Below are 27134 nucleotides of genomic sequence, written 5' to 3'. Positions count from 1 at the left end.
TGTGTGTGTGTGTGTGTGTGTGTGTGTGTGTGTGTGTGTGCGTGCGTGCTGAGCTGTGCTGTCAGCAGGGCCGTCATGCAGCCCTTATTATTCTGTCGACACGCCTTGTACGGTAATTCAGCCTGTGTGTGTGTGTGTGTTTCCATGGCCTGCTGCCAAGCATAAGGCGCCACTTTATGAGTGTGATGATCTCACCTCCAAACACTGTGTGCATTCAGCAGTGTGAGTTTGTTTGTGTGTAAAGTGTTGGTGCGCTCCGGCCTGTTCTCTGAGGAGCAGCTGTGTGGAAGAGAAAGTTTAATGGCGAGCTGAAGGTTGTGAACAACGAGCAGGTCGTCTGCTCGTTGTTCACTGAACAGGTGTAGAAACAGTCAGCGTGATAAACTGCTGACAAGAAACAACTTGTACCAGACAGACTCGTTGGAAGTTTGATGTTTTCTCATTTGATGGAGCTAGGCTAACAGTTTCCCTCTGCTCCCAGTCTTTGTGCTAAGCTAGGCTAAACACGTCCTGGACTTCACTCTGTGCTCATGAAACTGATCTCCGTCTGACTCTAGATAGAGAAGCTTCAGGTGAATGTTTTGCTTAAGATTTTAACTTGAACCAGTTAAATTCATCTGCAACCGTAAATGAGAAACAGTAGCAGCGATATAAAGGTTTTATTATCAGAATTATTCACAACTTGTTCATCACATCCAGAGAATAAATATTAATAATAAAGACAGCATCATGAAACAGTGCCGTTGATCCACATTAGAAACACTGATGAAGGTTCTTAAGTTAAGGTGATAATTATTAATATTTTCCTCAAGAAACATCTGTTTGCTACTAAAACTCAACAGTTTCAGGTTTTAGTTTCTTTCTGGTAGAAAAACAGAATACTGGCATGAAACTGTTTAAATATAAAGACTTAATAAAATAAATATTAACATCAGCCCATCAACCAACAACCACAGCTGCACTACCTCTAATGTCCACCAGGTGGTGCTCCAAGAAAACAGACTGTATTGAAGTGAATGAGAAAACCCCTCCACAAAATCAGTACAGTGTTTACACTTCAGCTCTCGGGGATCATTTCACCTCTGATCTGACTGTCACGGATGATTTTGTAAGTAAATTAACATATGAAGAGATTTCAGTTTCTCAGTCGTGCTCAGACGTCTTTACTAAAATGATGTTCATGTTTAATCCTCAGTGTGTGAGTCAGACAGAGGGCAGCCTGTCAGTCCAATCAATAACTCAACGTTGTCCTCAGCAGTGTTTAGTGACGATCAAACTCTGAGTCCTGTCAGTCAGAGCAGACTGAACTGTGACTGCTGCGCCCAAATATACAGACCTGGGATCCTTAAAGGAACAGTTCACCCAAGAATGAAGAACCCAGTCTTTACTGATATAAAGTCAGGTGAAGTCTCGTAGTCCACAGAACATTTCTGGAGCTTCACAGTAAAACAGAGTTGCAGCGTTCTGCTGAACAGCTGAAGCAGCTGGAGATGATTTAAACATCAGATGTCTCCACACAGCTCGTCTGCTGTGATCACAGAGATCACAACCTGATCTCTGTGATCACAGAGATCACAACCTGATCTGAGGAGACCATATTTACATCCTGGACGTGTGGTCGAGCTCATGCATCCACTTCAGATGCGGTGCACGCTAACACTGTTAGCTCAGCTCCAGTGAAGGTTTCAGCTTAATAAAGGGTGTAAATAACGTCTTTTCAGATCAATAGATCAGGATCAGATGATGGCGTGGAACAACAAGTGTGTATGGGTGCAGGCTGACGTGATCTCTGCTGATGGTGTTTGTTCAGACTCCCAGCAGGATCCCAGAGAACAGAGAGTCCTGCAGGACGTTGATGGCCGAGCCGGTGGCGTTGTCCACAAACACCGACACGTACTCTCCAGCCTGCAAACACACAAACACACTCAGACGACGATATTGTTGACTACAATCTTTATTTCCCAGATCAAGGTGAGAATATTTGAACTTGTTTAAAACAGAACTGATGTCTTCTTCTTCTTGACTTCTTCTTGACAACATATATGTCGATTCTGATATACGTAAGTGTGATAAACTGTGTAGTGGCTGTCTGTCAAACAATCTAAATCAAACTCTCTTCATTCACTACAAGGTTTTATCAAATAAGGTCCATGAGGGGAACAGGAAGGGGCGGGGCTTCAGCTCTCTATATTACCCACAGTGTTCCCCAAATTAAACACCAAACAAAACAAATTCTAACGAGACAAACTTCACATGCTGACAAGGAAACAATCAGACTAATATGATGTGTGTGTGTCGTACCTGTAGATAAAGTGTCCCTGTCAGTAAGATGCTGAATGTTCCTCCAGCAGCTGCCACGCCCATCACCGACTCCACAGAGCTGACACACACACACACACACACACACACACCAAACACACACACACACACACACACACACACGTACAGACATGGTGTCAAATTAAAGGAACTCTCTGAACAGTGACATAATTCATTAAAGACATAATTAATCACGTTTTGTCCATCGAGATCAAGATTATTTTTACAGGATCGACCCGGCTGAAGTAGACAGACAGCAGATCTCAGCTACACTGAACATTTCTGTTTCAGAACCAGAACTGATGACACAAGAACACTGTAGAGTCAAATATCACTGTGTGCTGAACTGAACATGTATCTTCATTTAAACTGGTGGCCCAGACGGGACCAGAGGAGACCACCCGTCCATATACATTTAGCTGTGTCAGGTAATCCAGGTAGTTTAGAATAAAAGAAGAAGAAGGAGGAGGACGAGGAAGATGAGGAAGAGGAGAAGAAGAAGAAGCAGAAGAAGGAGAAGGAGATCAGTTATCAGACGTGATGGTCGACAGTTACTCACAGGTTGCTCTGGCAGAGTGACTCAATGCAGATCGCTGCTTTCACGCTGTCTCTGATTCGCACCTGAGCTCTGTCACCTGACTCTGACACACACACACACACACACACACACACACACACACACACACACACACACACACACACACACACAAAATATTCAGTGAGTGAGGTTTTGTGAACTATATGAAGTGAAGAACACAATGCCAACATTCAATACTCCATGATACACACACACACTTATAGTTTATAGTTAGTGTGTGTGTGTGTGTGTGTGTGTGTGTGTGTGTGTGTGTGTGTGTGCGTGCGTGTGTGCGTGCGTGCGTGTGTCACCTATCAGCAGGCTGGCGGTCAGCTGGTAGAAGCCGGACACAGGTGCTGTGTATCGGCCGGTGCTGCTGTTGAAGCTCTGACCTCTCTGGAGGCTCCTCTCTGAGTCTGACGGCTGCAGGGGTCAAAGGTCAAACACAAGAGTTAACACATAATCTGTAACCTCACCTGTGTGTGTGTGTGTGTGTGTGTGTGTGTGTGTGTGTGCGTGTGTGTGTGTGTGTCACCTGGCTGAATGGCTGCAGCTCCAGCAGGCTGCGTCGTGGGATGGTGACGGCCTGCAGGAGGCGACTGAGGAAGGAGGTGGAGACACGAGGAGGACGATCACACAGGAAACACACTCCTCCTGCCATGTCTGTGAGGAGGAGGAGAGAGGAGAGAGGAGAGGAGGAGCAGGAGGAGGAGAGAGGAGAGGAGGAGAGAAGGAGGAGGAGAGAGGAGGAGGAGAGGAGAAGGAGGAGGAGGAGAGAGGAGGAAGAGGAGGAGGAGGAGCAGGAGGAGGAGGAGGAAGAGGAGGAGGAGGAGCAGGAGGAGGAGAGGTAAGATGTGTGGAGTGTTTGGATAAAGTTTTTTCAAATATGAAGTCATGTGAGGAAAAAAATGTCTGTGTTTGTTGGCGTGCTGCCTCCTGAGAGAGACGTAAACACACACAAACACTTAGAGAGCGAGTGTGTGTGTGTGTGTGTGTGTGTGTGTGTGTGTGTGTGTGTGGCGCCAACAGTCCTGCTGCAGTACAGTCAGAAGTGCCTGCAGCCACACACACACACACACACACACACACACACACTGTCTGCGGTCACACTTCAGACGTCTGAGTTCATCAGTTACACAAACCTCCACAGTCGGACTAATTTGCTATGAATTCTGGGTAAAATGTGTCTGTCTTCAGACTTCGTGAGTGGGTCGGGCTCATTAAACAGTCTCAACTCACAGGAGGACTTACAGTCTGTCCAACAGAAGACTTCCTGTTAGAGGAACGTGCTCAGATGGTCGTCAGTGTGCTCTTCAGCTCTGCTCACATGGACTCAGGATGAAACACCTCAGTCTGAAGAGACTGATCCAACACCAGCTGACGCTGCCTCCAGCAGAGGCAGAAACATGACGGTAACAAAACAACACTGGTCTGAGGCTGATTAATGATTACTAATGAACTAATGAACTAATGAACTAATGAACTATTGAACGCCTCGATGGTCGAACAGCTCGAGACAACGAAGCCAGAGCCAGAAATACAAGTGCTGTTCTCAGGACAGGATGAAGGTCTTTAGATGTGTGGAGCGAATGTTGGGAACTAAATAATGATGGCTGAGCCTGACTTTATATCATCAGGAGATGATGACTGAGCCTGACTTTATATCATCAGGAGATGATGACTGAGCCTGACTTTATATCATCAGGAGATGATGACTGAGCCTGACTTTATATCATCAGGAGGAGATGATGACTGAGCCTGACTTTATATCATCAGGAGATGATGACTGAGCCTGACTTTATATCATCAGGAGATGATGACTGAGCCTGACTTTATATCATCAGGAGATGATGACTGAGCCTGACTTTATATCATCAGGAGGAGATGATGGCTGAGCCTGACTTTATATCATCAGGAGGAGATGATGACTGAGCCTGACTTTATATCATCAGGAGGAGATGATGACTGTGACTGAACTTCAACCCAAAACGAGTCACATCAACACTCTGCTCTCTGAGATGCCTCCTATAAACCACAACAAAGACCATCGATTTAGAGCAAAAACTGATGAGTGGAAGTGAATTTCCAAAACGTTTGCATTGATGAAGAACATCATCAGAAGAGCTAAAGGCTGCAGACCTGCACACTTCAGTCATGAGGTGATAAAAACACCTCCTCTGATTAATCACTACCAATCAAACGATAAGAGCCTCAGTCGCGTCGGCCGCAGCGTCACTTAAACCCACGTGTGTTGTTGATGTACACGGTTCTGATGTAAATATGTCAACACGATATCAGAAATATGATGACAGATGATTCCACAGAAAGAAGAGAAACACACTCGAGCACACGACTGCAAAATATGAAAACACACGTAGAAGCAACCTGATGGAGAGAAACAAGCATGAACACACAAATTCACACACACACGCATGCACACGCACACACACAAACATGCAGAAAGTAACAAAGACAGACCATCAGTCAGCAGGAATGTCAGGAATCCCTCTGCTGAGCCAAGTCACATCCACACTCCACAAAATTACCCCTATTAAGGACTCAGACAGCCTGCCTCCACACACACACACACACACACACACACACACACACACACACACACTCACACACACACACACACTCACACACACACACACACACACACACACACACACACACACTCACACACACATACACTCACACACACACACACATACACTCACACACACATACACTCACACACACACACACACACACATACACTCACACACACACACTCACACACACACACACACACACACTCACACACACACACACACACACACACACACACACACACACACACACACACACACACACACTCCCCAGAGCGGTGTTTATATAACCTACATACAGAAATCAGTGAGTGAAAAGTGAGAAATTGAAGCAAATGAGAAAAAGCAAACTGGTCTGCTGTCTGATCAGTAATATCTGTTTGTAATGTAACTAATTGTAACTTGTAACTAAACACGTTCTTGACTTTTTGAATGTTAAAGATTTTATCTTTATTTATTAAATATATTTTTTCTGAAAACAAATTAAAGTGTGTCCTGTAGACCAGTGTCTCTGTCTCAGTGTCTCAGTCTCTGTGTCTCAGTCTCAGTGTCTCAGTTTCAGTGTCTCTGTGTCTCAGTGTCTCAGTTTCAGTGTCTCTGTCTCAGTGTCTCAGTGTCTCTGTCTCAGTGTCTCAGTGTCTCAGTGTCTCTGTCTCAGTGTCTCAGTTTCAGTGTCTCAGTGTCTCAGTGTCTCAGTGTCTCAGTTTCAGTGTCTCAGTGTCTCAGTGTCTCAGTTTCAGTGTCTCAGTGTCTCAGTGTCTCAGTGTCTCAGTCTCAGTGTCTCATTGTCTCATTGTCTCATTGTCTCTGTGTCTCAGTGTCTCAGTCTCAGTGTCTCAGTGTCTCAGTTTCAGTGTCTCAGTGTCTCTGTCTCAGTCTCTGTGTCTCTGTCTCAGTGTCTCAGTGTCTCAGTTTCAGTGCCTCAGTCTCAGTGTCTCAGTTTCAGTGTCTCGGTGTCTCAGTGTCTCAGTGTCTCTGTCTCAGTGTCTCAGTGTCTCAGTCTCAGTGTCTCATTGTCTCTGTGTCTCAGTGTCTCAGTTTCAGTGTCTCAGTGTCTCTGTCTCAGTGTCCCAGTGTCTCAGTTTCAGTGTCTCTGTGTCTCAGTGTCTCAGTTTCAGTGTCTCAGTGTCTCAGTGTCTCAGTGTCAGTGTCTCAGTGACTCAGTTTCAGTGTCTCTGTATCTGTGTCTCTGTCTCAGTCTCTGTGTCTCTGTCTCAGTGTCTCAGTGTCTCTCTGTCTCAGTGTTTCAGTGTCTCTCTGTCTCTCTGTCTCAGTGTCTCTGTGTCTCTGTGTCTCAGTCTCAGTGTCTCAGTGTCTCAGTTTCAGTGTCTCAGTGTCTCTGTCTCAGTGTCTCTGTCTCAGTCTCTGTGTCTCAATGTCTCAATGTCTCAGTTTCAGTGTCTCGGTGTCTCACTGTCTCAGTCTCAGTGTCTCAGTCTCAGTGTCTCTGCTCAGTCTCTGTGTCTCTGTCTCAGTGTCTCAGTTTCAGTGTCTCAGTGTTTCTGTGTCTCAGTGTCTCAGTTTCAGAGTCTCAGTGTCTCAGTGTCTCAGTTTCAGTGTCTCAGTGTCTCCGTCTCAGTGTCTCAGTCTCAGTGTCTCATTGTCTCAGTGTCTCAGTGTCTCTGTCTCAGTCTCTGTGTCTCTGTCTCAGTGTCCCAGTGTCTCAGTTTCAGTGTCTCAGTGTCTCAGTGTCTCAGTGTCTCAGTGTCTCAGTTTCAGTGTTTCAGTTTCAGTCACTCAGTGTCTCAGTGTCAGTGTTTCACTGTCTCACTGTCTCACTGTCTCAGTTTCATTGTCTCAGTGTCTCAGTGTCTCAGTGTCTCAGTGCCTCAGTGTCTCAGTTACTCAGTTTCAGTGTCTCAGTTTCAGTGTCTCTGTATCTGTGTCTCTGTCTCAGTCTCTGTGTCTCTGTCTCAGTGTCTCTCTGTCTCTCTGTCTCTTTGTCTCTTTGTCTCTCTGTCTCAGTGTCTCTCTGTCTCAGGGTCTCAGTCTCAGTGTCTCTCTGTCTCAGTGTCTCAGTTTCAGTGTCACAGTCTCTGTCTCTGTGTCTCTGTCTCAGTCTCTGTGTCTCAGTGTCTCAGTGTCTCAGTGTCTCTGTCTCTGTATCTCTGTCTCAGTGTCAATGTCTCAGTCTCTGTGTCTCAGTGTCTCAGTGTCTCATTGTCTCTGTGTCTCAGTGTCTCAGTGTCTCAGTCTCCTTGTCTCTGTCTCGGTGTCTCTGTGTCTCTGTGTCTCCTTGTCTCAGTGTCTCTGTCTCAGTGTCTCAGTGTGTCTCTGTCTCAGTGTCTCTGTCTCAGTCTCTGTGTCTCAGTATCTCAGTGTCTCAGTGTCTCAGTTTCAGTGTCTCAGTCTCTGTGTCTCAGTGTCTCTGTCTCAGTGTCTCAGTTTCAGTGTCTCAGTGTCTCAGTTTCAGTGTCTCTGTGTCTCTGTGTCTCTGTGTCTCAGTCTCAGTATCTCAGTATCTCAGTCTCAGTGTCTCAGTGTCTCAGTGTCTCAGTGTCTCAGTGTCAGTGTCTCAGTGTCTCAGTGTCTCAGTGTCTCAGTTTCAGTGTCTCAGTGTCTCAGTGTCTCAGTGACTCAGTTTCAGTGTCTCTGTCTCAGTGTCTCAGTGTCTCAGTGTCTCTGTCTCAGTCTCTGTGTCTCTGTCTCAGTCTGTGTCTCAGTGTCTCTGTCTCATTGTCTCAGTGTCTCAGTGTCTCTGTGTCTCTGTCTCTGTGTCTCAGTGTCTCTGTGTCTCAGTGTCTCAGTCTCATTGTCTCTGTCTCAGTGTCTCTGTGTCTCTGTGTCTCAGTCTCATTGTCTCTGTCTCAGTGTCTCTGTGTCTCTGTGTCTCAGTCTCAGTATCTCAGTGTCTCTGTCTCAGTGTCTCAGTGTCTCAGTGTCTCTGTCTCTGTGTCTCTGTGTCTCAGTGTCTCTCTGTCTCTGTGTCTCAGTGTCTCTGTGTCTCTGTGTCTCAGTGTCTCTGTCTCAGTGTCTCAGTGTCTCTGTGTCTCAGTGTCTCTGTCTCAGTGTCTCTGTGTCTCAGTGTCTCAGTGTCTCAGTGTCTCTGTCTCAGTGTCTCAGTGTCTCTGTGCCTCTGTGTCTCTGTCTCAGTGTCTCTGTGTCTCTGTGTCTCTGTGTCTCTGTGTCTCAGTGTCTCAGTGTCTCTGTCTCAGTGTCTCTGTGTCTCAGTGTCTCTGTGTCTCTGTGTCTCTGTGTGTTGAGTCAGTGGTCACCTCTCAGTTTGAGCTGCAGCTCCTGGATGAGCTCCTGTTGTTGAGGCAGGAGGGGGGCGGGGGGGCCCGGGGGCCCCTGAGGTCCTGGAGGTCCTGGAGGTCCTGGAAGACCATGCTGCAAACACACAGAGACACGTAGAGGGGTTCTTTAAACGATCCGGTTCTGTTTGGGATCAGAGTGGTTTTGATATGTATGTATATATAACTAATATATAATAAACTAATATATACTGAAAACACACAGAGGTTCACCTGAACTTTATATTTATAAACTTTATTTATGTTTATGTTTATATTTGACGATTGATACTGTGATGAGATCTGATCATCAGTAATGATCCGACAGCTAACACCATATATAGTCTCACATCATCAAACATATAATATCTATACCTTGTTCAGCTCTGGTGAAGTGAGGGTGAAGTGAAGGTGAAGTGAAGGTGAAGTGAGGGTGAAGTGAAGGTGAAGTGAGGGTGAAGTGAGGGTGAAGTGAAGGTGAAGTGAGGGTGAAGTGAAGGTGAAGTGAGGGTGAAGTGAGGGTGAAGTGAGGGTGAAGTGAAGGTGAAGTGAGGGTGAAGTGAGGGTGAAGGTGAAGGTGAAGTGAAGGTGAAGTGAGGGTGAAGTGAAGGTGAAGTGAGGGTGAAGTGAGGTTGAAGGTGAAGGTGAAGTGAAGGTGAAGTGAGGGTGAAGTGAAGGTGAAGTGAGGGTGAAGTGAGGTTGAAGGTGAAGGTGAAGTGAAGGTGAAGTGAGGGTGAAGTGAAGGTGAAGTGAGGGTGAAGGTGAAGGTGAAGTGAAGGTGAAGTGAGGGTGTAGTGAAGGTGAAGTGAAGGTGAAGTGAAGGTGAAGTGAGGGTGTGATCACACTGTCTGTGGTTTGCATCACAAACATTTACAGGTGACTTATCTACCTGTATGTGTTTACCTGGCTGTGATTGGCCAGACACATTCTCTAATAGTACAGAATATTTCTGTTCTGGTTGTTCAGACCGACAACACGTTCGTCCGTCTCACTTCCTGTCTGCTGCTCTCAGCTCATTGGTTCCTCCTGAACATGTCATTTTTTGACATAATCTACATAATCTTTATCTGAACATGAAATTTTACTGACGAGAAGAAAAACAAAGATTCTCATCAGATTTGTTCTTTGAGCAGGATGTCAGGATGTTGTTCTGGGGTTATTATTATCATTATTATTGTTTATGAATGCGTCCTCTCTTTGTGTTGGTGTTGTATGTTTGCATTATGTTGTTTAAACTGTATTTAATGTTACATATTAATAATCTATAAGTAAAGATGATCAATATGAAAGTATTATTATTAAATATTCTCTGTATTTGTATATTGGTGACCTGCAGGATGGAGGTTCTTGTCAGTCTGACCTTGGAGGTTCTTCGGGACCCTTTGGTTTTGCGGTTGTCCCCCTTGTTGGAGTTTCTTCTGAAGATCAGCCAGGAGCTGAGAGGAGTCACTCTGGACAGGTCGGAGGACAGCGGCTCCTGGACGACACAAACCAACACACAGCAGGTTCATATGTTTTAATGTTCAACGTCTTCTTAAACAACTCGTGTTCAGCTCAGACGAAGCTGCAGGAAGTTCAACTGACTCGATGTAAACAGCGATGTGTCATCTGGGTATTTATTGTTCTCATATAAGTGTCTTATTTAAAAATAATCCATGTTGATTCTGTTTCAGATTTATAGATAGAAACATGATTCACGTTGATAAAATATCGCAGGCGACAGGTTTGATCAAATTAAAAGGATTAAAGCGACAGATCACACTCGGCAGCTTCTCAAAAAATAAGTCCAGTGGTTCTTTAAACATGTTGGGCTATAAGCTACGATTACCTCCGTGATTAATCAATAAACAGTTTGATTTATAAAATACAAAGTCACGTCTTCTAACGTCTCATTTTGTTTGAGGCCAAATCCAAAGAGGGTCAAACATAAAGTCCAAACATTAAACAGGTTGATTTATTGATCTTAACACTGACTTCAATAATGGATCCGTTATCAGAATGGTAGCTGACAGGTGTTTTTGTCGATTTCAGCTCTGAATAAATAAATACATATGTGACAATCAACTGAACATTCAAACATTTGTATTGTTGTTATATTGTACAGGAGCCACAAAGATTTATCGATAAGCTGATCAACCAAAATTAATAGACAACTATTCTGGTCATCGATGAATCTTTAGTTTGGAACAAAGACAACAACATTCAGTGACGTGTGAGGATCTGTTGCTCTTCTTCTTCTGACAGGAACTGAACAAAACATCTGATCATGTCAACTTCGGTATATTTTTGATTTTCCAACGTTGATCAGAAATAACGATGAATCAGTTATTGTGGAGAAACAATGAAGAATAATCGTTAATGACAACGAAAGTGAGACTTTAGATTCATCTGTTTAAGAACTTTTTGGTTTTTGACGTTCATCATTTCATCATGAACACATTCAGCAGCTAAACTCTTGTTTTTCATGCATTTGGTTTACGTAAATGGATGTTAATGAAAGTCCTCATTTTTATTATGAAAATTAAACTGCACCTTTTTTTATCTGAATGGTTGGTCAGTTGTTGACTGAAAAAAGGTTCTGAGCTACAAAAAGTGGTTGAACTCCCTCTGCATGACAAAAATCTGGATTTTATGAAACATTTGTGAGAAGAAGAACCTGGACTGATCTGTAGATCTGTAAAATATCCATCAGGAGCTGCAGATGTGCTGTGAAGAGTTAAAGAGAGTTCAGGTGTTTCAGAAACAACTTGAACTGTGACTGCAGGTGAAAACTGAAGCTGACACTGAAGCACCAAAACCTGCAGTTCCTCTAACGGCCACCAGAGGCTCCACCAGTGAGTCAGTCCCCATAAGAGAGAGTCCATGTTAAAATGTGTTTACAGCAGAAATAAACATGTTTACAGCTTGTTTCTGTAGCTCAGTTATCTCTTCGTCACAATGAATATGACTCACTGGTTTAAATTAGTTTAAGGCTTTAAGCTGTGAATAATTAGGGGGTGTGGCCTCTTTGAGTGACAGGTAGCTGTGAGCTGTCTGCTGGGTGTCATCTTAGATAATTCAGTCACTGATCATCAGCTCTCGGCTGTCTTGGTGGACGATCTTTAATACAAATATCAGAAAATGAATATGTCTGCTGTACAGTTAATTGGACTAACAGACGGGAGGGGAGGGACAGACAGCGGCAGACAGCATCTGGAGCCAGTTGTGGACAGAGCCCCGAGCTTCTGGAGGAATAAACGCCAGGAGTCAAGGAGAGCAGTTTGTTTTTTAAACTTTTTATCTTCGCTCTGACGTCTCAACCTGTCTGCAGCAGCGAGTCACAGAGGAGCTGAAGTCCACAGTAATGATCTGTAGTTCTTTATGTGACTGCTGATCGGAGGGAAATGTAGTTTACTCATGAACGTATAGAGAAGCAAGGGGACAAGAAGAGACTGAGGGATAGCAGACAGAAACTGACTCTCTGGTGAGTGCTGAGTTTAGTCAGACAGTAACATTAAACTGAACTATATTTCTTTGCTCGAAACATCTGGAGGGTCAAATCAAACCTCATGGCGACCCAACTTTGGCCCTCAGGCCACACATTGGGCCACGCTGAACTAACATGTTTCTGGTGTTTTTCCCAAACAGGAAGTGGAGTTAGTAGAGACAGATGGTGAGTGACAGCTTTGTCTTCAGAGCAGTCAGAAATAATTATTATTTATTATTTAGATTACTTCCCTTATTAATCGGTCGGTCTATGAAAATAGTAACAGATGCTCATCAGGACAGGTTCTGTGTTGATCTGATCTCACCAGAATCTCAGTGCTGACAGCCTCGTCCTCCTCCAGGATCTCCTGACTCTCCTCGCTGTCCACCTCTTCAACGCTCGCTGCCTCCACCACCATCATCATCATCATCATCATCATCATCAGTCCCAGGAGCAGAGGGAGCAGCAGCAGCCCTCCTGCCCCACCCGGAGAGCTCCTTCCCTGGGGCAACCTGTGCAGCATGCTGGGTGGGTGTGGAGGAGGAACCAGAGGACGAAGGTGTTCAGGTCTGTGTCAGCATGGACTTAAGATGTTCCCATGATGCACCTCTGTGAGGCTGCTCCTCTTAGATCAGCTGAACTTGAGTTATATTCAGTCTTTTCAGTCTCTTCTTGGTGTCTGAAGGTCATGTGATCAGACTCAGCGGTTTTTCCTTCTCCTCTCTAACTTTCCGTTGTCAGCTGCTGTCAGACATAAATACAGTGTGTGAGCTTTCAAACAGTGAGTCTGTGTGAGCAAACTTTCTCTCTGTGGGTGGTTCGGTGCCTCCTCCTCTCCTCCTCTCCTCCTCCTCTCCTCCTCCTCCTCCTCAGCTCCTCCTCCTCCTCTTTTTCCACCTCTTCCTCTGTCGTCTCTCAGCACACAGTCCTTCCTCCCGACGCCGTGTTTCTTCTCTGATCCTCTTCAGTTTGGTTTGGTTCTCTGCTCTGCTCCGTCTGTTCTTTATCTCCCTCCTTCCTCCCTGACTCCTCCTCCTCCTCAGCTCCTCCTCCTCCTCCTCCTCTTCCTCTCTATCTGTCTGTGGATCTGAAGCTGTCACTTCATCTGTCTGCAGTCTTTTTCTTAATGTCTCCTCAGCGTCCAAATGTCTCTGTGTTTTATCTCTTCAGCCATCATTTGTCTTTCTCCGCCTCGTCATCCTCGTCCTCCTCCTCCTCCTCGTCCCCCTCGTCCTCCTCCTCCTCCTCGTCCTCCTCCTCCTCGTCCCCCTCCTCCTCCTCCTCCTCCTCCTCCTCCTCCTCCTCCTCGTCCTTCTTAGTTTGTATCTTTTTCTGTTTTTGTTGTTGACAGAAATGTTCTTCTACAACATACTTTACCTCCTCAGAGTAAAGAGAGTTCACACAATGTGACTGCAAAGACACACACACACACACACACACACACACACACACCCTCAGATAAGGTGGGTGTGGTCTTCAGTCTGACAGGATGATGAAAGTTAGCTGGGATGTTGGCGTCTGTGAGATCAAACCGTTTCCTCTGAACCTGACTGAAGCTGATAGACACACACAGACACACACACACACACACAGATACACACACACACACACACACACACACACACACACACACACACACACACACAGACACACACAGAAACACACACACTGGCAGTATTATTACATCAGTCATCATGGCCGCAGTGACCTGCAGCTCTGAAGTCTTTAATGTTCATTAAACTGAAATCTGATGGATCAACATGTGGAAACTTCATCATCAGGTTGTTTCACTGAAGAAATTCATAAATTCAACAGATTTTGACTTTTAAAATAAAGTTGTTGTGTTTGAACAAACTTGTCCCTGGATGTTTTCTGCTGGTTTACAGATGGCTGAATGAAGACATGCATTCATCTTTATGTAAAGTAACAGTTGAACGTGTGAGTCCATCATCAGCGCCTCCTGCTGGACAGAAGAACAAACTGCAACTCCACAGTTTGGACTCATGTCTACACTTTCTAAATATATTGTTTATTTCTGTATCAACACACTGATCACAAACAGACTGGGACGGACGTCAAGGTGTCCACTTGTTTAATCAAAGGATATTAAACATTTAATCAACAGTAAATAAATGAAAAAGTATTTAATAACGATGTGAACGTGTTAACACTGGCTGAACAAATTTCATTCATGTAGAAAATGACTTGTTAAAGCAGATTTTGCAACATTTAAATGTTTATGTTTATCAGTAAACAGAATCAATAAGTCTGTTTTTTCCCTCCCTGAACAGTAATTCTTATTATTTTATGTTATTTGATTTTAATGTATCAAATAAATTATGAAGGCTTTAAAAGTCTGAGGAGATTTTCCCTCCTCCACAGCACCCCCTGTGGTCAAGAACATGAAGCAGAGAACATGAAGCAGACACATGAAGCAGAAACATGAAGCAGACACATGAAGCAGACACATGAAACAGAAACATGAAGCAGAAACATGAAACAGAAACATGAAACAGAAACATGAAGCAGAAACATGAAGCAGAAACATGAAGCAGAGAACATGAAGCAGACACATGAAGCAGAAACATGAAACAGAAACATGAAACAGAAACATGAAGCAGAAACATGAAACAGAAACATGAAACAGAAACATGAAGCAGAAACATGAAGCAGAAACATGAAGCAGAGAACATGAAGCAGACACATGAAGCAGAAACATGAAGCAGACACATGAAGCAGACACATGAAACAGAAACATGAAGCAGACACATGAAGCAGAAACATGAAACAGAAACATGAAGCAGAAACATTAAGCAGAAACATGAAACAGAAACATGAAGCAAAAACATGAAGCAGAAACATGAAGCAGACACATGAAGCAGAGAACATGAAGCAGAAACATGAAGCAGAAACATGAAGCAGACACATGAAGCAGACACATGAAGCAGAGAACATGAAGCAGAGAACATGAAGCAGAAACATGAAGCAGAGAACATGAAGCAGAAGCATGAAGCAGAAACATGAAGCAGAAACATGAAGCAGAAACATGAAGCAGAGAACATGAAGCAGAAGCATGAAGCAGAAACATGAAGCAGAGAACATGAAGCAGAAGCATGAAGCAGAAACATGAAGCAGAAACATGAAGCAGAAGCATGAAGCAGATGCATGAAGCAGAAACATGAAGCAGAAGCATGAAGCAGAAACATGAAGCAGAAACATGAAGCATGAAACATGAAGCAGAAACATGAAGCATGAAACATGAAGCAGAAACATGAAGCAGAAACATGAAGCATGAAACATGAAGCAGAAACATGAAGCAGAAACATAAAGCAGAAACATGAAGCAGAGAACATGAAGCAGAAGCATGAAGCAGAAACATGAAGCAGAAACATGAAGCAGAAGCATGAAGCAGATGCATGAAGCAGAAACATGAAGCAGAAGCATGAAGCAGAAACATGAAGCAGAAGCATGAAGCAGAAACATGAAGCATGAAACATGAAGCAGAAACATGAAACATGAAGCAGAAACATGAAGCAGATGCATGAAGCAGAAACATGAAGCAGAAACATGAAGCAGAAACATGAAGTAGACACATGAAGCAGAAACATGAAGCAGAAACATGAAGCAGACACATGAAGCAGAAACATGAAACAGAAACATGAAGCATGAAGCAGAAACATGAAGCAGAAGCATGAAGCAGAAACATGAAACATGAAGCAGAAGCATGAAGCAGAAACATGAAACATGAAGCAGAAGCATGAAGCAGAAACATGAAGCATGAAACATGAAGCAGAAACATGAAGCAGAAACATGAAGCAGAAGCATGAAGCAGAAACATGAAGCATGAAACATGAAGCAGAAGCATGAAGCAGAAACATGAAGCATGAAACATGAAGCAGAAACATGAAGCAGAAACATGAAGCATGAAACATGAAGCAGAAACATGAAGCAGAAACATGAAGCAGAGAACATGAAGCAGAAGCATGAAGCAGACACATGAAGCAGACACATGAAGCAGAAACATGAAGCAGAAACATGAAGCAGAAACATGAAGCAGAAACATGAAGCAGAAACATGAAGCAGAAACATGAAGCAGAGAACGTGAAGCAGAGAACATGAAGCAGAAGCATGAAGCAGAAACATGAAGCAAAAACATGAAGCAGAAACATGAAGCAGAAACATGAAGCAGATTATATTTGACTTCATCGAACACAAAGTTAAAAGTTATTAAGAATCATGTTGATCAAACTGAAATAAGATGTTAATAAAACACCTGTGAGAGGGAGCAGCCTGTTGAGGCTGCAGGTGTGACAGGTGAGGCAGCTCTAAGTCCTGCTAAGAGGATCACACACACACACACACACACACACACAGTGTAAGCTGAGCTTTGCGTGCTGACAATCAGGTCAGTGTTTGTGAGTCTGATGTGGTCGATGTGTTGAACAGAGGGGATGATGGGAGCTGACAGCGACTCTGCGGGGACAGACCCTAAAAACACCACTGACCTCTGAACCTGAGAGACGCTCTGAACACGGTAAACACACACCCCACCCCACCCCAGTGTGTGTGTGTGTGTGTGTGTGTGTGTGTGTGTGTGTGTGTGTTTATTAGAAACAGTCAGCAGACTGAGTGTTGAGTCTTCATCTGTAGTCAACAGTGTGTTTTTGTGTGAATGTATGTATATATATGTAAACCTGTGTGTGTGTGTGTGTGTGTGTGTGTGTGTGTGTGTGTGTGTCAGGTGTCATGGACGCTGTGGATCCGTCTCCTCTGCGGCGTTTTGTTGTGGCGAAGCATTCAATCACCTCCATCTTTGATCAGCTGCTGGACTTTGTGAAGGATGGTTCTGCCTTTGTGGACGGTCAGACACACACATGTGCACACGCACACACACACACACACACACACAGGCAGCAGGTACTCAGGTGTGTGTCTGATCTCTGAGGTGCTCGATGACCTCATGTCTCTGAGGATTAATAATAAAGTTGTTTCATTTAATTGAATCAAAACTCAGACAGTAGAAAAAACTGTTTCCTGTTGGTTTTCATTATATTTACTGTTTTTAAGGTTCATTTATTTATCATTCATCACTGTAGGACACACGGTTCTGTGACTAATGCTGGTTGTAGCTCGTTTGTGCTACTCACAGAACGATAATTATATAAATGTATGAATAAATAAGTCACAAAATAAACTATTTAATATGATAAAGGTCATGAAGGCTGATGGAGCAGCTGCTCTGTGGGCTGCTGCTGCAGACACTTGATGATGTTTTGGATCGTCTGCCACGTGTCTGCTTCTCCCACCTGTCCTCTCCTCCTGTCTTTGTGATCACCACGTCATCAACACATTAGCTGATGTGTGATGTCACTGATGATGTTTATTCCTCAACACATGCTATGCTAACATTAGCGAGTCGACCTCCTGAAGCGCAGCTGGTTTATGAGTCATGATGTTCAGAGAGAGAAACATTAACAGAGGAGATGAGAACGTATGAAAACACGGATCCAAGCATCAAATCTGAAGTTTAATCAAATCAAGACGATCAAACTGTGAAGTAATCTGACTACTTTTATACTCTGATAGTAGTAATTCAGGAATGTTTAATGATTACTGTGATATTTTTGGTCACAATAATGTGTAAACTGACCTGTTTTTGTTGGTGAACTGCTGTTTATGTGTTGTTTGTTTGTTTGTTTGTTTGTTGTGTGATGTCAGAGGCGTGGCGGGGCGATGACCTGGGTCAGGTGGCTGTGGAGGAGCAGAGTCTGGAGATGCAGAGCTGTGCCACCAAACTGTCGACCATCCGAGAGGTTCTGCTCAGGAGACACATGAAGGTGGCCTTCTTCGGCAGGTACCAAACCTTTTACTGGAGCTTTCAGCCACCTGCTCATGATCCCACAGGTCAGGACAGGTGTTTGACACACTAAATAAATGAGCTGCAGGATGATAAATCCTTGTAGCTAACTGAAGTTAGCATCTCTCTGGTTCCTCTGTGGGATTATTGAACTGGATTCTGGATTATTACAGAAAATAATCTGTGTGTCAAACACAAGTTTCTGATCCTTCCAGGTTCTGCTCATCCAGATAATCTCCACAGATGAACTCCACTCTGATTTTTTGAAGCGTAAATTAAATGTGTAGCAGTAAAAAGCTAATGCTAGGCTACAGACAGACGACATCACGGTCACATGACTTCACCACCACTGAGCGTCTTACTGCACAATTACTATCCAGGTTTCTATAAACTGATCAATGTACGAGTTGTAAAGTCAGAGTCAGAACAGTGTGAAACTAAAGTGGCCTGTAAAGACGGACTAGTGAGCAGATGAGTCTCGTGTTCGCTGTGAGGACGTTTAATGTCCCCGACAACCTCTGTAGTCTCATTCAGACACTTGTTAGCAACCGCTAACTGTTTTTAACACATGAAGAGCTTTATAATTAAACTGTGGACATTTAATGAAGAGTTTATGTTGTAAATATGTTCAGCCTGTGTGAACCACACACCTTACCTCACACATTTAACTGACTTCGAGACGAGGAAACAGGAAGTGCTACAGTGCATCCACTCATACAAAGTGTAAATTAATATCACATTATTCTACTTTTCTAATCTCATCATAATAAACGTCTGTAATTGCTGGTTGGCTCAGGGACACGTGGTGGTGACCTGACGGAGGCAGAAGCCCTGAGCACAGTGAAGCAGCCGTCTGCTGTCGGCTCAGATAAACTTATCTGTCATCCACAAACTGCTGCAGCTTCAGTTTAAACACATTCAGGACATTAACTGACAAAATGATGACGATGGTTTCTGTGGAAACAGATGATGTAATAATAACCGTCAGGTGATGTAAGAAGGGCTGTGTCCCCCTGATGAGCTCTCTTAATGTTAATCAAGCTAATTATCAGCATCACAATCCTTTTATTGTCATTGCACAAGTGTACAACGAAATTTTAGCAGCATCCGAGTATTTCACACACATAAAGTAAAAGTACAAGGTAAGTAAGTAAAAAGTAAAAAAGTACGGCAAATAGTGCAATGTATGAAATATAAATAAAAAAATAAATATGTGCAGAGGTGCAGGCTGCAAATCGACTTATTGCACATTGTTCTTGGGTAGTGTGTGTGTGTGTGTGTGTGTGTGTGTGTGTGTGTGTGTGTGTGTGTGTGTGTGTGTGTGTGTGTGTCAGTGCCCGTCTGTGTTCAGTGCAGTGATGGCTTGTGGAAAGAAGCTGTTCCTGAGTCTGGTTGTTCTGGTTCTGATGGACCTGTAGCTCCTGCCAGAGGTAACAGGTGGAGCAGGTGATGTGCAGGATGGTGCCGTCTCTTGTGATTGGCTCAGCTCTGCTCTGCTGAGGCAGCGGGATGAGTAAATGTCTTTGAGGGGAGGGGGGGGGGGGCCTCCGATGATCCTCGGTGCTGTCCTGACCTCTCTGGACTCTTCCTGTCTGCCTGGTGCAGTGGCAGAACCACACCGTGATGCAGCAGGTTAGGATGCTCTCGATGGTCGAGCGGTAGAAAGTCACCAGCAGCTTCTCGCACATGTTCCTTCTCCTGAGCACTCTCAGGAAGCGCAGACGCTGCTGCGCCTTCTTGATGACAGCTGAGGTGTTTGTTGTATGTTTTCCTTTTTTCTGTATCTTCCATCATTCAGGACACATTTTACTTTGTGTTTACTCGTTTTACCTTAAAACAAAAGTCATAATGTCACATGTGATGATGTGTTGAGCTCACAGTCGTCACCTCTGACCTCTGACCTCTCTGATCCTGCTGTGACATTCAGAACTGATGTTGGTTCTCCGCAAGCAGAAGGGAAACGGCAGGATGTTGAAGGGAGAGCTGCTCCGCACCTGTAGATTATAGTCGATGCTTCCATTAATAAATGTAAATCAATAGTTTAGTGTGTTGTTATATGGACGTGAGGCTGTCCTCTGTGGGTGAACGTCTTCAGCCTCAGCTGCTGAAACATGTTGATCAACACTGAGGAGCTGAACATCAAGACGACACATCGACACGTTTACAGCAGCAGCAGCTCTGCAGCTCTGCAGCTCTCCGTCCTGTCACATGGTCTCCATCAACACCTCTGACACTTAAAGCTCTCCTGCTCTGTTCTGTGTTCTGTTCTCTGTGTTCTGTGTTCTGTGTTCTGTGCTCTGTGTTCTGTGCTCTGTGTTCTGTGTTCTGTGTTCTGTGTTCTGTGTTCTGTGCTCTGTGTTCTGTGTTCTGTGTTCTGTGTTCTGTGCTCTGTGTTCTGTGTTCTGTGCTCTGTGCTCTGTGCTCTGTGTTCTGTGTTCTGTGTTCTGTGTTCTGTGCTCTGTGTTCTGTGTTCTGTGCTCTGTGTTCTGTGTTCTGTGTTCTGTGCTCTGTGCTCTGTGTTCTGTGTTCTGTGTGAGATCACATGGTAATGTGAGGGTGTCTGTGTTGACTCAGGACCAGTAACGGGAAGAGTACGGTGATCAACGCCATGCTCAGAGACCGAGTGTTACCCAGCGGCATCGGACACACCACCAACTGTTTCCTGAGAGTGGAGGGAACCGACGGAGACGAGGCTTACCTCACCGCCGAGACGTCCAATGAGAGGAGGAGCATCACGGTACGACCAATGAACAGACAGACACACAGAGGCGCTACAGAGAGGCGGACATTTTGGAACGTCAACAGGAAACTGATCTGATTTCACAAAATGTCCGACTGTCTCTGTCAGAGAGACGATTAATGTGTGATCAAGTCAGCTGATAACTCCTCCTCCTGCTCCTCCTCTTCCTCCTCCTGCTCCTCCTCTTCCTCCTCCTGCGCCTCCTCTTCCTCCTCCTCCTCCTCCTCCTGCTCCTGCTCTTCCTCCTCTTCCTCCTCCTCCTCCTGCTCTTCCTCCTCTTCCTCCTCCTCCTGCTCCTCCTCTTCCTCCTCCTCCTCCTCCTCCTCTTCCTCCTCTTCCTCCTCTTCCTCTTCCTCCTCCTCCTGCTCCTCCTCTTCCTCCTCCTGCTCCTCCTCTTCCTCCTCTTCCTCCTGCTCTTCCTCCTCTTCCTCCTCCTCCTGCTCCTCTTCCTCCTCCTCCTCATCCTCCTCCTGCTCCTCTTCCTCCTCCTCCTGCTCCTCCTCCTCCTCCTCCTGCTCCTCTTCCTCCTCCTCCTCCTGCTCCTCTTCCTCCTCCTCCTCCTGCTCCTCCTCCTCAGACGGTGAACCAGCTGGCTCATGCCCTCCACATGGATCCGACTCTGGACTCTGGCAGTCTGGTGAAAGTGTTCTGGCCTAAGAGTCGCTGTGTTCTGCTGAGAGACGACCTGGTTCTGATGGACAGGTACCGGATCATCCACTGACCCTGATGACCTCCCTCCATTAGTCATCAGGCTGTAGGTTAAAGGAGCAGTCTGTAGTTTAAAGGAGCAGTCTGTAGGTTAAAGGAGCAGGCTGTAGTTTAAAGGAGCAGTCTGTAGTTTAAAGGAGCAGTCTGTAGGTTAAAGGAGCAGGCTGTAGTTTAAAGGAGCAGTCTGTAGTTTAAAGGAGCAGTCTGTAGATTAAAGGAGCAGTCTGTAGATTAAAGGAGCAGTCTGTAGTTTAAAGGAGCAGTCTGTAGGTTAAAGGAGCAGTCTGTAGATTAAAGGAGCAGTCTGTAGGTTAAAGGAGCAGTCTGTAGTTTAAAGGAGCAGTCTGTAGGTTAAAGGAGCAGTCTGTAGTTTAAAGGAGCAGTCTGTAGTTTAAAGGAGCAGTCTGTAGATTAAAGGAGCAGTCTGTAGGTTAAAGGAGCAGGCTGTAGTTTAAAGGAGCAGTCTGTAGGTTAAAGGAGCAGTCTGTAGTTTAAAGGAGCAGTCTGTAGTTTAAAGGAGCAGTCTGTAGGTTAAAGGAGCAGTCTGTAGTTTAAAGGAGCAGTCTGTAGATTAAAGGAGCAGTCTGTAGTTTAAAGGAGCAGTCTGTAGTTTAAAGGAGCAGTCTGTAGGTTAAAGGAGCAGTCTGTAGGTTAAAGGAGCAGTCTGTAGGTTAAAGGAGCAGTCTGTAGTTTAAAGGAGCAGTCTGTAGTTTAAAGGAGCAGTCTGTAGTTTAAAGGAGCAGTCTGTAGATTAAAGGAGCAGCCTGTAGTTTAAAGGAGCAGTCTGTAGTTTAAAGGAGCAGTCTGTAGGTTAAAGGAGCAGCCTGTAGTTTAAAGGAGCAGTCTGTAGTTTAAAGGAGCAGTCTGTAGTTTAAAGGAGCAGCCTAAAGGAGCAGTCTGTAGATTAAAGGAGCAGGCTGTAGTTTAAAGGAGCAGTCTGTAGATTAAAGGAGCAGTCTGTAGATTAAAGGAGCAGTCTGTAGGTTAAAGGAGCAGTCTGTAGTTTAAAGGAGCAGTCTGTAGGTTAAAGGAGCAGTCTGTAGGTTAAAGGAGCAGTCTGTAGATTAAAGGAGCAGTCTGTAGGTTAAAGGAGCAGTCTGTAGTTTAAAGGAGCAGCCTGTAGTTTAAAGGGGCAGTCTGTAGATTAAAGGAGCAGTCTGTAGTTTAAAGGAGCAGCCTGTAGTTTAAAGGAGCAGTCTGTAGGTTAAAGGAGCAGTCTGTAGATTAAAGGAGCAGTCTGTAGATTAAAGGAGCAGCCTGTAGTTTAAAGGGGCAGTCTGTAGATTAAAGGAGCAGTCTGTAGTTTAAAGGAGCAGCCTGTAGTTTAAAGGAGCAGTCTGTAGGTTAAAGGAGCAGTCTGTAGATTAAAGGAGCAGTCTGTAGATTAAAGGAGCAGTCTGTAGGTTAAAGGAGCAGTCTGTAGATTAAAGGAGCAGTCTGTAGTTTAAAGGAGCAGTCTGTAGTCTAAAGGAGCAGTCTGTAGTTTAAAGGAGCAGTCTGTAGATTAAAGGAGCAGGCTGTAGTTTAAAGGAGCAGTCTGTAGATTAAAGGAGCAGCCTGTAGTTTAAAGGAGCAGTCTGTAGATTAAAGGAGCAGCCTGTAGGTTAAAGGAGCAGCCTAAAGGAGCAGTCTGTAGATTAAAGGAGCAGTCTGTAGGTTAAAGGAGCAGCCTAAAGGAGCAGTCTGTAGATTAAAGGAGCAGTCTGTAGATTAAAGGAGCAGTCTGTAGATTAAAGGAGCAGTCTGTAGTTTAAAGGAGCAGTCTGTAGTTTAAAGGAGCAGTCTGTAGGTTAAAGGAGCAGTCTGTAGATTAAAGGAGCAGTCTGTAGTTTAAAGGAGCAGTCTGTAGTTTAAAGGAGCAGTCTGTAGTTTAAAGGAGCAGTCTGTAGATTAAAGGAGCAGTCTGTAGTTTAAAGGAGCAGTCTGTAGTTTAAAGGAGCAGTCTGTAGTTTAAAGGAGCAGTCTGTAGATTAAAGGAGCAGTCTGTAGGTTAAAGGAGCGGTCTGTAGATTAAAGGAGCAGTCTGTAGGTTAAAGGAGCAGTCTGTAGTTTAAAGGAGCAGTCTGTAGTTTAAAGGAGCAGTCTGTAGTTTAAAGGAGCAGTCTGTAGATTAAAGGAGCAGTCTGTAGTTTAAAGGAGCGGTCTGTAGTTTGAAGGAGCAGTCTGTAGTTTGAAGGAGCAGTCTGCAGTTTAAAGGAGCAGTCTGCAGTTTAAAGGAGCGGTCTGTAGTTTAAAGGAGCGGTCTGTAGATTTTAAATGAGAAGACAAAGATCTTCAGTGACTGAATAAACAAACTGACCTTAAAGAACAATACAATTTATACTGTTTTGCTTTGTTTATATGTGGCGGACCCTGCCACCTCTCTAGCTTCAAACAGTGTTGTGGGACCTTATTGTCCTCTGAGAACAGCTGGTTGATTCACTGTTGGAGACAGTTTGTGTTAAGACCTCATTAATATTGTAAATATTGAATTAATGCTCCTCTTAAAGCTTCAGGAGGCGTCGGCTCGTTCACAAACACTTCTGTCAGATCAGCTGAATGGAAATGAAAATGGCGACTACAGAGTTGTGACAGCCCGTCTGACAACACAAACACAAGGTCCAAAGTGGTGTCGGGACCCGGATGACGGCCCGGTTGCACTTTCCCTTGTCTGAGGCAGTGTTCTCAGAGAGATGCAGCATTGTTTTCTTTGTGTTGTTGGTTTGTTTGTGATTGGACATATTTCAGCCAATCAGAATCCATCCAGGAGCACAGAGACAAACCCTGCTCAATCAATGATTAATAATTATTTCTTCTTCCGACCCGTGACCTCTGACCCGTGACCTCTGACCCGTGACCTCTGACCCGTGACCTCTGATCAGCCCTGGCACTGATGTCACTCTGGAGCTGGACAGCTGGATCGATAAGTTCTGTCTGGACGCCGACGTCTTCGTTCTAGTGGGAAACGCAGAGTCGACGCTGATGAACACGGTGAGGGAGCATATTGATAATAGAGATTATAGATAGTGTGTGTGTGTGTGTGTGTGTGTGTGTGTGTGTGTGTGTTGTTAATATTTTTCTCTTTCTGTCTGCAGGAGAAACTTTTCTTCCACAAAGTCAGCGAGAGAATCTCTAAACCGAACATCTTCATCCTCCACAACAGATGGGACGCTTCAGTGAGCGAACCGGACTACATCGAGGAGGTCAGAGTGTGTGTGTGTGTGTGTGTGTGTGTGTGTGTGTGTGTGTGTGTTACCTCAGCCTCACCTCAGTATGAACCAGACTGACCTCAGCTTTCCTTCAGCGGCCTTTGTTGTGAAGCAGCTGCAGGAAGTGTCAGGACAGACATGTCAACGGTCCTTTCAGTATATTTAACTGTCACGTCGACTCGCTCACCGTGGAAACACAGAATCCTGCTCTGTGATTGGTTGACATGTGTTGACATGTGCAGATTTTTTGTTAAAATCAACTTTATTTAAACAGCAGAAATGTTTGACGGCACAGAAAGAGACGAGCAGAGAAGATATAACAAATATAAACAGAAGGTGACTGAGATCAGGTGTCCTCTCGTCGATGTTTCCTCAGATATTCACTCTTTAAGTAATCAACACATTTTCATGTCTGCACACATGTGAGGCTGAAAACATGATTAATTTAATGTCTAAAATCTGTTGACATTAAATTAATATCCAACAATTTCAACAATGCAACACTTTGTCATATAAAACCTGCGTCATTAAATAATCAGCTTACACAATTTATAATATTAATATTAATAAGTTCAGATAGTAAACAGAAACATTCAAGCGTTATTATCTTCATTATATTGCGGACAGGTTGTAGGCGTCAAACTCTGAACCATTTATAGTTGCTGTAGAGCTCTGATCCGGCTCTGATCCGGCTCTGATCCAGCTCTGATCCAACTGTGATCCAACTGTGATCCAACTGTGATCCGGCTCTGATCCGGCTCTGATCCAACTGTGATCCAGCTCTGATCCAACTGTGATCCGGCTGTGATCCGGCTCTGGGGATGACGGTGATCTGGACTGGATGGACTGGGATGTAAGCTGTGTGTCCTCCCCCTGCTGTCCAGGTGAGGAAGCAGCACCTGGACCGCTGTGTGAGTTTCCTGGCCGAGGAGCTGAAGGTGGTGGGTCTGGACGAGGCTCCGGGGAGGATCTTCTTCGTCTCGGCCAAAGAGGTTCTGAGCTCCAGGATGCAGCGAGCGCAGGGCATGCCTGAGACAGGTGAGCCAGGTGAGGGTCAGCAGGAGGAGGAGCCTCCTTCCATCACACAGAGAGTTCCTGATGTTTGACACATCTGTAACCTGATGAATAATCCTGCAGACATTATTATTCATTTATTCATTATTATCCATTCATCTGTTGTTGTTTTCTTTTTATTTGGATCCTGACTCTTTAAGATTCTAATGAAAATATGTGCATGACGGATAAAAGCTGAGCCATTTATACTTATACAGATTCAGATACAAGATCCATCTTTTTCTTTGTTGTCAAAGTTCTTTCATCATAAAAATCTTAAGAATGACGTCACTGGATCCAAAAAGTGAAAACCCCAAAACACAGAGGAGGCCACGAAACAAAGAACAATAAGTGTAGCCACCCTCCGAGGCGGCGAAGCGGTGGAAACAGACCGCCAGTTTACCGCCTTCTGTCCAAATCCGCGGCGGCCAACTTTTCACACAGTTTATAAAGTGTCTCCAACTCAACAACTCACTAAACTGACACGTGTGTTAAGGGAGTCTGGGGACAGAGAAGTCGCCTATACTGGTTACTGTTGGCAGGTGAGACTTCAGCACTGTGGACACAGAAGCAGACAGGCTGGTACAAACTGACACTTTCTACAAGGAAACAAACAACTTCAGGTTTTCATTTAATGCTGAATTTACAAGAAGGAGACAATGATTCAGAATCTGTCAGAGACAGAGTTTCATAATGTTTATAAAGTTTGTTTTAACTCGACAACTCTGAAAATCACTACATTTGTTAATGGAGTCTGGTGATATTCAGATACAGAGTTTATCTGAGCAGACCGTGTGACTGGTTCAGTCCGCTGACTCTGGTTCTGTCTGGTTCTGTCTGATCTGAAGCTAAACGACCTGCTTCTTCCTGCAGGTGGCGCTCTGGCTGAAGGTTTCAGTGAGAGACTGAGAGAGTTCCAGATGTTTGAGAGGACGTTCGAGGTAAAGAAAGACGAACAAACACCTTCATTCTCTGTCAGATTCACTTTGGAGGATGAGTCTGAGATGTGCCTGATGACCTTTGACCCTGCAGGAGTTCATCTCTCAGTCTGCAGTGAAGACCAAGTTTGAGCAGCACACAGTGAGGGCGTGGCAGATCACTGAGGCCATCAAAGCTGTGATGGACGCCATCAACATTGCCTCCGCAGACAGGAAGTCAGGAAAACACCTCAGAAAAAGAAGCATTTCCAAAATAAATCAGTCAGTCTGAGCTTGACCTGTGACCTCTGACCTTTGGCAGGATCTTCTGCCTGGAGGAGCGGGAGGATCAGAGGGACCGGCTGGATTTTGTTCGAGGACAGATTAACCGTCTGAGCGACAACGTCAAAGAGAGGATCAGGACACTGACTGATGATGTCGCTGCCAAGGTGAAGACACACGCAGTCTTCACAGTGTGAGCGTGT

At 44.6% G+C, this 27134-nt stretch overlaps 2 protein-coding genes across 3 annotated transcripts in view; one reads left to right on the top strand and one right to left on the bottom strand.

The window, feature by feature from the left end:
• Positions 1-644: 644 nt before the first annotated feature.
• Positions 645-13335, bottom strand: LOC141016884 (erythroferrone). Of its 2 annotated transcripts, none has more exons than XM_073491460.1 (8): positions 12512-13335; positions 10081-10197; positions 8703-8817; positions 3432-3559; positions 3208-3319; positions 2879-2960; positions 2302-2380; positions 645-1905 (listed from the first exon to the last, which is right to left on the bottom strand). In XM_073491460.1, exons 1-8 carry the CDS (start codon positions 12707-12709, stop codon positions 1807-1809), a joined length of 930 nt encoding a protein of 309 aa, XP_073347561.1. In that variant the 5' UTR covers positions 12710-13335; the 3' UTR covers positions 645-1806. The 2 variants fall into 2 exon arrangements, with proteins under 2 accessions (XP_073347561.1, XP_073347560.1); XM_073491459.1 differs by having other exon boundaries at positions 10051-10197; positions 12512-13062.
• A 3597-nt stretch (positions 13336-16932) lies between these two features.
• mfn1a (mitofusin 1a) overlaps positions 16933-27134 on the top strand; it is a 14176-nt gene continuing 3974 nt past the window's right edge. Inside the window, exons 1-10 of the mRNA XM_073491707.1 lie at positions 16933-17047; positions 17905-18040; positions 20618-20780; positions 21361-21485; positions 24353-24461; positions 24566-24673; positions 25564-25726; positions 26606-26673; positions 26765-26886; positions 26972-27098. Coding sequence (XP_073347808.1) covers positions 16933-17047; positions 17905-18040; positions 20618-20780; positions 21361-21485; positions 24353-24461; positions 24566-24673; positions 25564-25726; positions 26606-26673; positions 26765-26886; positions 26972-27098 — 1236 coding nt within the window. The remainder of the gene's footprint in view (positions 17048-17904; positions 18041-20617; positions 20781-21360; positions 21486-24352; positions 24462-24565; positions 24674-25563; positions 25727-26605; positions 26674-26764; positions 26887-26971; positions 27099-27134) is intronic.

This window comes from Pagrus major, chromosome 21, assembly GCF_040436345.1.
Source record: "Pagrus major chromosome 21, Pma_NU_1.0".
Taxonomy (NCBI): Eukaryota; Metazoa; Chordata; class Actinopteri; order Spariformes; family Sparidae; genus Pagrus; species Pagrus major.
Note: the sequence above shows the minus strand (reverse complement) of the source record. Positions and strands in the feature narration are given on the sequence as shown.